The sequence below is a fragment of the Mobula hypostoma genome, chromosome 16 (assembly GCF_963921235.1).
Source record: "Mobula hypostoma chromosome 16, sMobHyp1.1, whole genome shotgun sequence".
Lineage (NCBI taxonomy): Eukaryota > Metazoa > Chordata > Chondrichthyes > Myliobatiformes > Myliobatidae > Mobula > Mobula hypostoma.
The window spans coordinates 43,095,285-43,110,682 of NC_086112.1; the positions used below are offsets into that span (position 1 = coordinate 43,095,285).

The following is a 15,398-nucleotide window of genomic DNA, read 5'->3' on the forward strand; positions in this document are numbered from 1 at the left end:
TAAAGGTCTGGGGCTTTTCTCTTATTTTAGCTCAATGCATTAACATTTTTCTAATTTTAGTTTTGTAAAAGAGACAAACAAGTCTTAAAATAAAATTGTCTTTATGAAGCATGACCATGGGTTTACTGGACACAATTAAAACAACCTACGATCCTGTCTGACTGAGGTGTCTTCATTACTGCTATGAGATAGCATGTGAGCATATTGCAGATGATGGAAACCTGGTGGAAAACTACTAGGCATGATCCTGCAGCAGAACTAACAATTTTTTTAAGCTGATGGGAATGTGCGTGTGTGTGTGAGGGTGAGAGTGAGGAGAGAGAGTGAGAGAGAGGGTAGTTGAGGGAGGGGTGGGGGTGGGGATGGTGTGGAGGGGGAAGAAAAAATCCAAGAAAGTTTGTGATAGGAAAATATTTAATGACAAAAGGGATAAGAGTACAAGTGGAAGAGGATGTGAGAGAGATTTTTGAGACAAAAGATTGCTCCAGAGGAGGTGTGATCAAAGAAATTTACTCAGCCAGATCACATGATTATTGTTGTAGAAACCAGAAAAATTTTAGGAAAATTTCCCAGAACATGGATTTGGTGTACATGGTTGGGCTGATGATCTTGTATTTAACCATTCTTAGCCTGGTACTGACATCAAAGATCCACTGTAATACCGTTCACCTTTCCACTCCAAGACATTTGAGATGTCCACCTTTTACAGAAAATAGGTACCCTATCACCAAACTGCAATTGTTGCAGCCCTCACCTGCATCTCTCCTATTTCCCATACCCTTGGCTCCCCACATCCCCCACCCACCCCCCAGGCACTGCAGGGGTCAAGTTCCCCTTGTCCTCACCCACCACCCCACTGGCCCACAAATCTGATATAACATTCACCACAATTTCTGCCACCTCAGATGGGATCCCATCACCAGGTACATCTTCCCCCACCCTCTCTGCTTTCCACAGGAATCGCTCCATCTATGACACCCTTATGCACTTGGCCCTCCCCACCCATTCCCCCCTCCAGGCAATTATTGCTACAGCCACGTGTTACACCTGCTCCTACACTTCCTCCCTCAGCACAATTCAAAGCCTTCCATGTGAGCCAGTCCTTCATATGTGAAGCTGTTGATGTTAATTATTGCATCTGGTGTTCACAATACAGAGACCAGAACCAGACTACGTTGTGCACTTTCACTCTAGCCAGGATCCTCCAGGGGAAGCCATTTTAACATCACTTCCCATTCCCACACTAACATGAGTGTCCAAGACATCCACTACTACCAAGTTGAGGTTAAACACAGATTAGAGGAATAGCATCTCAAATTCTGCCTAGGTCACCTCCAACCTGACATATTTAAATACAGGCATCCGTTAGTTTTGTGAGACCATGGATTTGCGCCTTGGAAGGTTTCCAGGGCACCGGGCTGGACAAGGTTGTATGGAAGACTGGCAATTGCCCATGCTGCAAGTCTCCCCTTTCCATGCCACTGATGTTGTCCAAGGGAAGGGCATTATGACCCATACAGTTTGGCACCGGTGTCATCGCAAAGCAATGTGTGGTTAAGTGCCTTGCTCAAGGACACAACATGCTGCCTCAGCCAAGGCTCAAACTAGCGACCTTCAGATCACTAGACGAACGCTTTAACCACTTGGCCACGCGCCAACAACCTGACACATTACTCTGACTTATACCATAAGACCATAAGACATAGAAGCAGAATTACATCATTTGGCCCATCAAGCTTGCTCTGCTTTTTCATCATGGCCAATCCATTTCCCTCTCAACCCCATTCTCCTGCCTTCTCCCCTTAATGTTCCACGCCCTGACTTAACAAGAACCTATCAACTTCAAATGAACCCAATGACCTGGCCTCCATAGCCACCTGTGGCAACAAATTGCACAGATTTACCACCCTCTGGCTAAAGGAATTCTTCCTCATCTCCATTCTAAATGGATGTCCCTCTATTCTGAGGATGTCTTAGAACCCCACCCCCCCACCCTCCACTCTAGGAAACATCCTCTCCACATCCACTGTATCTGGGGCTTTCAACTTTTAATAGTTTTCAATGAGATACCCCCTCATTCTTCTAAATTCCAGGGAGTACAGGCCCTAGAGCCATCAAACACTCCTTATACGATAAGCCTTTCCTTCCCGGAATAATTTTTGTGAACCTCCTTTAGACTGTCTTTTATGTCAGCACATCCTTTCCTAGAATAGATGTCAAAACTGCTCACAATTCTTCAAGCGAGACCTGATAATGTCTTATAAATCGTCAGCAGTACATACTTGTCTTTTTCTATTCTAGTCCTCTTGAAATGTATGCTAACATTTCATTTGCCTTCCTCACCATCAATTCAACCTGCAAGTTAACCTTTAGAGAATCCTCCACTAATTCCCTTGAATTTTGAATTTTTTCCCCATTTTAAAAAAGTCTACAGATTTATTCCTTCTTCCAAAGTGCATGACTATACACTTCCCAACACCGTATTCCATCTGCCACTCTTTGCCCATTCTCTTAATCTGTCTAAATTATTCTGCAGCCTTCCTGCTTCCTTAACGCTACCTGCCCCTCCACCTATTTTCATATTTTCTGCAAACTTGGCCACAAATCCATCAATTTCATCATCCAAAATTATTGATATACAACATGAAAAGAAGTGGTCCCAACACCGACCCTGCAGAACACCACTAGTCACTGGCAGACAATCAAAAAAGGCTCCCTTTATTTTCACTCTTTGCCTCCTGCCAATCAGCCAATGTTCTGTCCATGTTAGTAATTTCCCTGTAATACTATCGGCTTTTATCTCGCTAAGCTGCCTCATTTCTGGCATCTTGTCAAAGACCTTCTGATAATCCAAGTACACAATATCCTTTGTCTATCCTGCTTGTTATAAAAGAATTCTAACAGATACGTCAGGTAAGGTTTTCCCTTGAAAAAACCATGCTGATTTTGGCCTATTTCATCATGTGTCTCCCAGTACTCTGAAACCTCATCTTTATCAATTGAATCCAACATCTTCCTAACCACTGAAGTTAGGCTAACTGGCCTATAATTTCCTTTCTTCTGCCTCCCACCCTTCATGAATAGTGGAGTAGCATTTGCAATTTTCCAGTCCTCTGGAACCATGCCCCAATCTAGTAATGCTTGAAAGATAATTACAATCTTTTCAGTCACCTCTTTCAAAACCTTGGGGTATAGTCCATCTAGTCCAGGGGACTTATCTACCTTCAGACATTTCATCTTCCCATGCACTTAATCCGTAGTAATAGTAACTGCACTCACTTCTGCTGCATGCTACTCATGAACTTACAGCATACTGCTAGTGTCTTCCACAGTAAAGACTGATGCAAAATGTTTATTACGTTCATCTGCCATTTCTTTGTCTCCCATTACTACCTCTCCAGTGTTATTTCCCAGTGGTCCAATATCTGCTCTCGCCTCTCTTTTACTCTTCATATATCCGAATATACCTTTGGTATCTTCTTTGATATTATTGGCTAATTGATATTTCATCTTTTCTGTCCTAATGGATTTTTTACTTGCTCTCCGTTGGTTTTCAAAAGCTTCCCAGTCCTCCAACTTCTCACCAATTTCTGCTCTATTGTATGCCCTTTCTTTTGCTTTTGAATTCCCTTGTCAGTCACAGTTGTGTCATCCTGCCTTTAAAATACAACTTCACTTTTGGGATATATCTATCATGTGTGTTCCAAATTGCTCCTAGAATCTCCAGCCATTCTTGTCCTGCCGTCATCCCTGTCAGTGACACCGTTACAATCAACTTTGGCTCCTCTCCAGCTCCTCTCTCAATTTACACTACTCCAGTATAATACTGATACATTTGCATTTAGATTCACCCTCTCAAATTGCAGGGTGAATTCTGTCATTTTTTATGATCACCAACTCCTTTGGGTTCCTTTACCTTAAGCTCCCCAATCAAATCTGGTTTGTTACACAACACCCAATCCAGAATTGCCTTTCTTCTCATGGGCTCAGCCACAAGCTGCTCTAAAAAAAAGGCATCTCATAGGCATTCTACAATTTCTCTCCCTTTGAATCCAAAATCAGCATCAACCTAATTTTTCCAATCTATCTGCACACTGAAATCCACCATGACTATTGTAACATTGCCCTTTTGACATGCATTTTCTACCTCTCGCGTAATTTTAAGCACACATCCTGGCTGCTGTTCGGAGGCCTGTATATAACTCCCATTAGGGTCTTTTTACCCTTGTATTTCCTTAACTCTACCCACAATGATTCTTCATCTTCTGATCCTATGTTACTTCTCTCTAAGGATTCGATTTCAATTTTGCCAACAGAGCCACACTACCCCCTCTGCCTCCCTGCCTGCCCTTTTGCTATAATGTGTATCTTTCAATGTTGTTCCAATAAATAATCTATTTTCAGCCATGACTAGGAGATGCCCACACTATCATACCTGCCAGTCTCTAACTGCCTTACAGGATCATCTACCTTATTCTGTATACTCTGTGTACATTCAAATATAACATTTTCTGTCCCGGTATTCATTTCCTATTTTGATTTTGTCCCCTTTACACTGCAACTCATCACACTGACTGTAGTTTTGCCCTATAATCTGCCTGTCCTTCCTGACAGTCTCACGACACATTGCCTCTGCTTGTACACCAACTCCCCCATCCTCAGCCCTATCACTGCTTGCTGACCCTGCCAAATTAATTTAAAACCACTAGAACAGTTCTAGCAAACCTGCCCACAAGGATATTGGTTTCCCTCGAGTTCAAGTGTAACCCATCCCTTTTATACAGGTTTTATTTTCCCCAGAAGAAATCCCAGTGATCCACAAATTTGAACCCCTGCCCTCTGCACCTGTTCCTCAGCCACACATTCACCTACCAGATCATTCTATTCTTACCCTCACTGGCATGCAGCACAGGCAGAGACTGTAACTCTGGAGGTCCTGCTTCTCAACATTCTAACTAGCTCCCTAAATCCTCTCTTCAGGACCTCCTCCCTTTCCCTACCGATGTCATAGGTGTCCATATCTATCAAGACTTCTGACTGCTCACCCTTCTCTTTTAGAATGCTGTGGATACGATCCGAGATGTCCCTGATCCTGGCACCTGGGAGGCAACATACAATCCGAGTGTCTCTATCATGCCCACATAATCTCCTGTCTGATAACTAATTCATCTGTCCCCTTCTTTCCTTATCCCACCTGCCCCATTATCCCACTGACCCCATTACCCCATCTCTTTACACTCTTGATCTGCTCATCACCCACATATTTTTCCTTCCAGTTCCCCTCCTCACTTCGTTCCCTTTATTCCTCAGTCCTCTGTCCTCCCTAGTCAGATTCCAACTTCAGCCCTTTGTCATTTTTTACTTGTTCCTTCTTAGCTTCTTATATTATTCCCAATCTCCTCCTCTTTCACCTGCCTATCTACCTGCTCTGAATTGCATTTACATAATCAGCTGCCAGCCCCTGTTCCATCCACCTTCACCACCTTTTTATACTGGCTATCTCTTCTCTTCCTTTTCCTGCCCTGATGAAGGGTCTTACCCAAAACATAGATGCTGCCTGACCCACTGATTTCCTCCAGCTTTTTGTGTGTTGCTCCAGACTTCCAATATCTGCAGCCTCCTATTGTTCCCACCAAGTATAAACGGGAGAGGTGGGTTGTTCAAGCAGAACTGAATATGAAGATTGCACATGCCAGGGATGCAATTTGTCTTGGATCTCTCTCCATATAATCCACAGGAATATGCAGTCAGTAGTATAACTCTTCTCTGCTGTCACACTCCACAGATGCTGCAGTATGATTATATTTTGAAATTTGTAAAGCTGTAATTTTCAGAATGGAAGCAATTTACTGCATGATTACATATGTATGAATCCACCTGGCAATGTTATGTATGTTAAATGGATATTCCTTTTGTGTCACACATAAGCAGCTCAGTTTTAGTATTAAATCTGATAACTCTTTCACTTCTCATTTCAAGCACTGGGTTCACAACTAAACTGCAGCTTGCAAATCTACAATTGATCAGAAATCAAGAGTTGGTGACAGAAAGTAGGGGAGGAAACTAATTACGGGCTTGAAATTGAAGCTGTATAATTATATGTGGTACATAATTATTATTACTTAGAAAAGTGTGGTTGAAATTGTGATCTGGATCAAATAATATATTGTGATCTCAAAATGGAATAAGGTGATAAACTGACAGACCATTAATTGACTTCGAGAATCAGAAAGAAGATATTGAATCTCTAATATCTATGGACTAATTTACCAACTCCAAATTGAATTATCAATCTTTATTTATGATGTTCTTGTTTTAATATATTAGTTGTGTTGTCCCTATTTGTACCTGAAGATAATTGAAATGCTTTGTGATTCCAGTATTAACAGATACATTAAACTGACTGATGAATGTTTTTATGATACACTAACCTAATGAACTTGTAACCAGTACATTGATGCATTTTGAAATTCCTGCAGTTTTTAATATATGGAGAATGATGCTGATGATTTTGCATCACCAAGTTCAAGAATAGTTACTACCCCACAACCATCAGGCTCTTGAATCAAAGGGTTAACTAGACTCACTTGCCCATCCATTGAGATGTTCCCACAACTAATGATCTCACTTTAAAGACTCTTTATCTTGTTACTTATGTTCTTGTTATTTATTGCTATTTATTTATATTTGTATTTGCACAGTTTGTTGTTCTATGCACTGTTTCATATTTCATTGATCCTGTTATAACAGATTCACTGAGTGTGCTTGCAGGGAAATGAATCTCAGGGTTGTACAGTATATGGTGACGTATGTGTGCTTTGATAATAACATTTACTTTGAACTTTGAGGAGGTCTTCAGAGAGGTCACAGAAATAGGGGATTACAGAGTTGAAATGGTACATGAGATGGTCAGCTCTGAGCACGAGTCTGTGTTGTGGAAAGAAAAGGAGGAATCAAATCTCCAAGCCAGTTGGCTTCTCATGAAGATAGAACTGACAGAGATAGGGGCATATTCCTTCTGTACCTTTGTGGATTTTGTTTGCTGTTCACTGGTTCCTCTAGATGTGGGTGGATCACTCTGACTTAGGTGAAAAGCAAGAATGAGTACAGAGAGTGGAAAAAGTGCAAATTGATTACATACTGTATGTAGCAAGATTAAGCCAAGGGTTCTTATTATAATTAAAATGTATTAATTACTTTATGGGTATAATATAATTACATTTTACCATCAGTATTTGCAGAGATAACATTTGAGAGAACTCTTCCAGAAGATAATGGTTGCTGATTTATCTCACTGAAAGTCAGCTTCCATGTACATTTAATCAGATGTTTTGATGGAATGTGTCAGATTAATACAAGATAAACCATAATGGCATTCTGCACCTCTTATAATATTGCATAGAAATTTCAAGATTGAAAAATGAATAGAGAAGAGATCACGGATTGAACAGCAGTATTGTCAGTGACATTGTGTAATCTGTATGTCAAGTTTTAGTTTGGGGTGAATCAGTTCAGCTGAAAAGAATATTATACAAACGTTGTAGAAATGTAATTTAGTTCATGCCACCTTAGGACCTTCGGAAGATTCTTATTTATCAGCCCAAGGGTAATTGTATCTTTTTGACTGAATTGATTGAAGCAGCAGGGGAACAAATGGTAGTTCCCTTCCATTCAATACCGCTGCTTGGTAACCGATTCTGAGCTTCAAAGCTCACACACTTACACATGTAGTATGTGTATGTGCATATGCACAACCCCCACATATATGATTGTGTGTATGTGTGTGCAAGACTGACATAGATGGAGAGAGAGAAAGAGAGAGAGTGTGTGACAGAGAGGTGCCTGAGAGAGAGAGAGAGAGAGTTGCCAATTAGAACCTGAAAGGAAATCTGAGATGAATGGATTATATTTATTGGAATTAAATGCAGTCATTTTAATCTACTAATTTGTTCATCTTCTTCCAGTATCTGTCAGCAGTTGCTTCACTCAATTGGATGCACATGGAAACAAATTACTTTTGAAATTGGTCCTTAAGGTCATTCTCAATAATAAACTGGGTTATATTTATTTAGGAAGAATGAGAATCCACTTATTTATTCAGCTGGGACTAAATGGGGATTTAATAACATACCCAAAATATTGAAGCAAGTTCTCATTACAAATAGGGAGTCAAACAGTAACTGCCTTGAAATGATGTAGGTTAAAACTAAATATAATCCCAGAAAATAAATAAAAACACATTGTGTGTATTTTAAAGCCCCATTAAACAGTATTTATTTATTGTGCTGCATAAACTGAAGAGGTTTCGTTTTTATGGAGATTTTGTTTCGGATCATTCCAGCTATACTAGATAACACAGCAAACATTGAGCTGGATTCTGTGGTCACCAACTAAGTTTGCCAGGGTCACAGACCTTGATGAAGGCTAATCATATTTTGTGACAACTGTGGCTGTTCAAGAGATTCCCTTGCACACAGCAATAGAAATCTCACTGAACTGTCTGAGAAGCCAATCCCGTTGGCTCACATTTTCCTTAAAATGCCAGCTGTTCCTCGTGGAATTGTTAGTATATCACTATAAATCTGTCAGAAGTTTTGGAATAACCATACAGACTTGTACAAGAGTGGAAAACCCAAACTTTGTGAGGGGTCTCTACCACAATCATTCCAATTGTTATTCCACCTGTTGAGGCCAGTTCATTGGCTATGTTTAAGAGGGAGTTAGATATGGCCCTTGTGGCTACAGGGGTCAGGGGGTATGGAGGGAAGGCTGGGGCGGGGTTCTGAGTTGGATGATCAGCCATGATCATAATAAATGGCGGTGCAGGCTCGAAGGGCCGAATGGCCTACTCCTGCACCTATTTTCTATGTTTCTATGTTTCTATAGAGTTCAACAGTGAGAAGCCAATCTCTTGCCAGTTCTCAGCAGTTAGGCCATAAAGTCTGTATTGGGTTAAGTTTACCACAAGTCAGAGACTCCACTCGTTTCCCAGGACATGGCATTGAGGGCAAGAGCTATATTTTATGTACTTGGCATTCTTTTAGTACATGTACTTAATGGTTTAAAGTCCTTTCTAACATGGGTATGTGTTTTAATGATATGGAACAATATGATCAATTTTTTATTGAATTTGGAAGCTTGTGTATGTCAGCCGCTCACAAGTATTCAAAGGCTTTGACAGTTTAAGTTGGGAAATCTGAGGCATAACCAAGCTGTCAACACATTCCTGAGGGTGTGGCTTGCTAATTATAGCCAGAAAGGCTTGGAGATGAGGCTGAATCCAATTATGTTGACAAAATTGCAGCTAGAAGATCTGGTTCAGGTAACTTCAGCTTCCTTCCACAGAATTACTTCTATTCAAGAATTTCCATGGACAGCAAACCAAGACAGAATTGTTCGCTGATATTTTAAACATTTTAAGTGTGAAAAAGGGTTGAAACATGAGAACAAGGAAGAAGTAGAAACATTAAAAATCAACAGTTAAAAATTTTAAAAAAAACAATTATAATCTCCTGACAGAGAAATTATCATTGGCCACCATTTCTAAACATGCATGAATGATCAGTTAATCTCACTTCCACATATTGGCGCAATTTCAGTCAGAGGAAGTAATTGTCCAAATGAGTGGAAAACTAGCAGCAGATACTGTAATTGTACATATGTTTAGTGCCAGATGAATTTAATCCTTATTAAAATTGAATGTATTTATCTGAATAGGAACCTACATGTGAAAGCAGTGTCCAGGGCAAGATAAGGTGTTAAGTAGTGAATATGGCTTTTTATACCATTAAAATCTTACTTGTATTACATGCGGAGAAAGCTAAATATTTTCAGAATATTTTGCAGCAAGATCAGTTCATGGAAAGCTGCAATGGTTGACAATTCACTGATCGCTTTTGATTACTGTGGGAATTTTGGGGAAGGCACAATGAATCACTGGCAGCAATTAATGGAATTAAAGTCTGGAGTCCAAAGTTGCTACAAACTTCACCTTGTAGTCATAGCAAATAGCGATCATTTCCCCAACATCACAAGCATAAAACTTTTGCCTTTTGGTATAAAGGTAAATGCGTAATATTGCTTCGCGGCCTCATTGATTCAATTTCCCCTATGTGTGCACTCAGTGCATTAACAGGAGGGGTGGAGGAGAAAACCTTTATTTTAATTCATTTAGTTTCAAAGTGATGGGGAAATGATGAGACATAAGGACCAAAATTTTGTGAAATTTGTGGCTAATTTTAAAAGAAAGTAGGTAACTTTGCACAAGGTATTTCATGACACAAATGAGACCTAAGAAATGAAGAAATGCGTTGGGTATAAAATTATAACATTGACATAGAAGTACAACATTGTTTGGAAGCAGAAAGAGGGAGTACTGAAAATGGAACAGGATGAAATTTCTGTTGGGACACTTGTATATTAAAATACTTAATCTATTCCACAAAGTGACAGTCAAATGACTCCAGTGGTCTGTGTTATATGTAGATTTATCTAATTTCCTTATGTTATAACACCTCTCTTTGTTCTATACCCTCCAATTAAGATACTGGAATCAACAACTTGTCTATACCTGACTATATTAGAAGACATTTTCCAAGGAATTCAAATTGATTATAGCAATATTAATAGTAATTTTCTTATTTTAACAGTTGTTCGAAATATCAAACGGCACAATATTGTACTGAAGAGGGAGCTGGGTGAAGGCGCCTTTGGGAAAGTTTTTCTAGCTGAATGTTATAACCTTTGCCCAGAAGAAGATAAGACCCTGGTGGCAGTGAAGGTATATCACTATAGAATTTCAATTATTAATTTATGTTTTAGTCTGCAGCTCCTAGTGATAAATGATTGTCTATCTTTCGGCCTTAGTTGTCTTGTAGGTTAGTCTGTATAGGACTAATGCAATGTCAAAAGATCATGATACATGATCTCGCCCTTGGTTTAAAAGTATGGCCTGGTTTCATAATAGCTCTGCAAAACCAACCAGAGACAATATAGGAATCTGATAATAGAGTGATGGAAGCACGGTCAATTCTATTGAGTTGACTACTTCTTATGTGAAGATTTATCTATAGAATGGAAATTGAAAACCTGCCCACTTACTTGCTATATTTCTGCTCATTTTTTTGTATACAGTACTAAATTAATAATTCACCACCAAAGCATCAATTTTAATTTGACATACAATTGTAATGTCTTGGTTGTTTCCAACACAAATTACTTGTCCTAAGGCACTTCTGACTTCATACCAAGGTACATCTGAATTGCTTTAGGAACCCTTCTTATAAAGATACCTTATAATATTTTATGTAAATTTCTGTGTGATATGCAAATACATTTTTGCAGCAAACTAAATTATTGATAGAACCGGAATCTCTTGTGGTGTACCATATGGTGACAATATAATGTTGGAGATGTACTGCAGACTGTCAACAGTATTCCTCACTGAAACAAAGAGAGGCACTAGGGATTATCTTGATGTAGAGACTTATGCTGTGTGATCTATGCATTTGTGATACCGCTGTTGTAACCAAGTTTTAAAAACTGATGCTTTAAAAATAAGGCAATAGGATGTCTGGTGTAAACAAAACATACTGTATATTGGCACTATAATAAGCTATGAAACAAACCAGATGTGGATCAATAATTACTCCTGAAAAATTTTATGACTCCATTGGCAGTAACCTTGTCAGAGTCAGAAAGTTGTACATTTGGGTCATGCTTTGATTTGAGCACATGCTCTAGGCTGCTGGAGGAGTTGCTCGTCATATGAAGTGTTATATTGGCATTCTGTAAGCCCAAACCGGAGTTGGACTTCCCCAGAAGTTAAACATGCCATAGTAATATCTGAAGGAAAACAAGAAGTTCTGCCCACTCTTATTAACTCAACAGTTATCATTCATTAATTGGTTCTACATACCATTAATGCTTAAGGAAAATTGTTTGCAAGTCAACCAACAGACTGATAAGTGGCCAGTTGTTGGTGAAATGTTTCTGAAGTTTGTGGTATTGCTTATCTCTAATCATCCATTTCAATGTTCTCTGGTGCTTATCTTGTATATTGTTTGTGGCTGATGTTTAGAGATATACTGTGCTTCAAGAATTAATTTTAAGATACCCACACGTCAAGGCAGTAGTCATTAAAGATAAGTTCGCTCATTGCTTTCAAAGTGCTGACAGTTAGCTATTATAATATTCCTGCACAATAATGATGTGTTTTATTCTTGTGTTAAATATAATTGAGTTCATTTGTATTGACTAGTTCTCAGTCCTGATAGTCATCAGTGGCATGCACCAAACCAGACGATTCCTTTTTATCATTTTCCTGTTATGACGAACTTAATAAACATCAAAGAGAAGGTAAATGAAACCATGTATTCTCTCAAGTGGAATGAGATCTGTAGCACTCAAAGAACCACGAGAGCTATCGTGTATACCGAGAGCTAAGATATATCTGACCTCCCAGTTAAAGCTGTAAAACAAAGTTGACAAATGTTTCTGTATGTCAAGCAGCTATTAGTGCTGAATTCAAAAGAATGCATCTTTCATTTGGTTGACTTCAGCTGCATCCTGTCAGTATGTTACTTTAAATACAAAAGCAGACTGCAAAGCTCATTGTAGTAAATCCTACCATTATTTCAAATAACACAGACCTTGAAAGAAGCCAGTGACAATGCACGAAAGGACTTCCATCGTGAAGCAGAACTCTTGACCAACTTGCAGCATGAGCATATCGTGACATTCTATGGCGTATGTGTGGAGGGTGACCCACTCATTATGGTATTCGAGTACATGAAGCACGGAGATCTCAACAAATTTCTCAGGTTGGTTTGGAACACTGCAAGACTTTTTGCACTGTTATTGCCGTATTAACATTTTACTGATCTAAAATTAATCCCATTAGGTTTAGCAGTACACTAGATATAAGCATACAAATAAGCAGCTGGGTAAGGCCAGTCAGTCCCTCAAGCCTGTTTTCCATTAATAAGATAATGGCCGAGCTGAGATTCAAGATCTATTCTCCAGTCCCACAAATTGGCAAAATATTTCTTCCCTTTGCTTATGAAGAATCTATCAATCTCAAAACCACTCCTTCCACAGTTGTAAGAAAGAAAAGAGTTCCAAAGGTTCATGACTTTCTTTCAGAGAGACAATAACATGTCTTAGCTTTGTCTTCAATCGGCACTCAGTTTTAGTGATGTGCTTGAAAAAGCTTGTGGGATTATTGCATAACAATGTGTAATTCCAGCCAAGATAATATTTACAAGCAAGGTTAATTCAAATATTTTTCATGTTTCTTTTTGGCATAAAAAGATTCCATTTGGCCCACTAAGTCTATATCAGTTGCTTTCCTTGCTTATTGTTCTGTATATAACCCGTGTCCCTCCCATGCCAAATTTCACTATTAAATTCTACTTATTCTGATAACTAATATGAAACATAAAAAGTGAAATTGGTCTTTAGTGATAGTGAATCGATGTCCTATTGGATTTAATAACTAGTTCTCATTTCTACTGAAGAATGGGAAGGCAGGTTGCTAATTCATCACTGTCCATTTTTGAGTAATTATCAGAAAATAAAATTATTCCTTTGGTTTCTATCATCATAATCAATACACTGATATCTAATTCCTGTTGGTGTAAAAAGTGCTATTTGTGGGAGTTTGATTAAAAGCTAGATTGTTAAAACTGTTCTTACAGAAGGGACTATTCTATTTCTTAACTCAGATAATTTTCACCAAAAAATAGTTGGGGGTGGCCCAAAGGAATGTCTCAGAATTTAAAATGTATCAGCGCTGGAGAGACGATATTCCCATGGACTGAGGGATTAGAGGAACACTCTTGATCCTTCTTTTGAAAAAAAATGCTATTGAAAAATCATTATGTTTTTGCAATGGTTGAAGAATTCTAATGAGCAGGCCCAGTTTGTTTCTGTCTAGTTTCTGCAAGGGGGCACGAACCAGGAACAAGAACACACTAAAGGGCAAAATATCAAACCAGACATCTCGCAGACATATTTAATGCTCCGATTATTGATTGTCTGTATAAAGTGTTTTGCACTTGTTTTACACCTGTAAATAGGAACAATCAAATTTGATTTCTAACCCAGCAAATAACTATTTTAATTATACTAATCAAAGTAATTTCAATGAAATAGACAAAAGTATCACATTACTTTTAATCTGCATCTTGAGATTTTTCAGAAACAATGCCTTATACTTTCTCATAAAGCAAAGCAGCCACTTGCTCTTATAATTAGTATAATGTATTGCAATCCTAGTTGTGAGTCTACAAATGAAAAAAATGTATTTAATACAAGCTAATAATTTCAATGTATCAAAATGTTTTTTAAAAACAATGCATAAATTTGTCACTGAATGTGTACATTCAGTTAGAAAGTTCTAAAAGACCACCATTATGTAGTGTTTAAAAACCAAAGTTAAATTACGATTGGATTCCAGGGACCTACAGGTCTTGGTCTGAAACTACATCAGCCACTGTCCACACTTGTATTGTGTGTGGTACAAAATTTGTAAGCATTTTCTGTTCCTATGCTGAATAAAGTGTTGCATCATCATTTTAAAATCCAGTTAATTGAAAATATAACCCAAGCCAATTGGTGTCTTGAAATAATATTTATCTTAAACTTTGGTAAGTTTTAATAAGTTTGAGCGCAGTTTCTTAAAACTTCAAAAAATGTAAATCTAAAGAGTTTAAAATCTAGACCAGCACACACAGATTTCTGGAGGAATTCAGCACCTCAGGAGAGGAAAAAAATCTATCAGACCAAGTCCCTTCATCGGGACTGGAAAGGAAGGGGGAAGAAGACAGAATAGGAAGGAGTACTATTGTCCAGTAGCACTTAATGTGATGAATTGCTTTGAGAGGTTGGTGATTCAACATATCAACTCCTGCCTAAGAAGCAACTGGGATCCACTCCAATTTGCCTCCTGTCACATCAGGTCAAAAGCAGCCATTTTATTGGCTCTTCACTCAACCCTGGGCTATCTAGACAGCGAAGATACATACATCAGGATGCTCTTAATCGACTACAGCTAGGCATTCAGTACTATCATTTACTCAAAACTAATCAATAAGCTTCAAGACCTAGGCTTCAAAAACTCCTTCTGCAACTGGATCCTCAATTTCCTCACTTGCAGACCCAGTCAGTTCAGATTGGCAAAAACATCTCCTCTACAATCACCATCAGACAGGTGGGCGCTTAGCCCTCTGCTTTATACTTATGACTGTGAGGCTAAGCACAGCTCCAATGCAATATTTAAGTTTACTGATGACGCCCGCTGCCATTGGCCAAAACAAAGGTGATGACACAACAGCATATAGGAGGAAGATTGACCTCAGTGGCTGGGAAGATGTTGGAGTCAATTTTCCTTAATGGAA

General features: G+C 38.8%; 1 protein-coding gene across 1 annotated transcript in view; it reads left to right on the top strand.

The window, feature by feature from the left end:
• Positions 1–15,398, top strand: part of ntrk2a (neurotrophic tyrosine kinase, receptor, type 2a) — a 308,857-nt gene that overhangs the window by 165,745 nt on the left and 127,714 nt on the right. The window contains exons 13-14 of the mRNA XM_063068820.1: positions 10,650–10,780; positions 12,649–12,821. Of these exons, the coding sequence (XP_062924890.1) occupies positions 10,650–10,780; positions 12,649–12,821 (304 nt within the window). The remainder of the gene's footprint in view (positions 1–10,649; positions 10,781–12,648; positions 12,822–15,398) is intronic.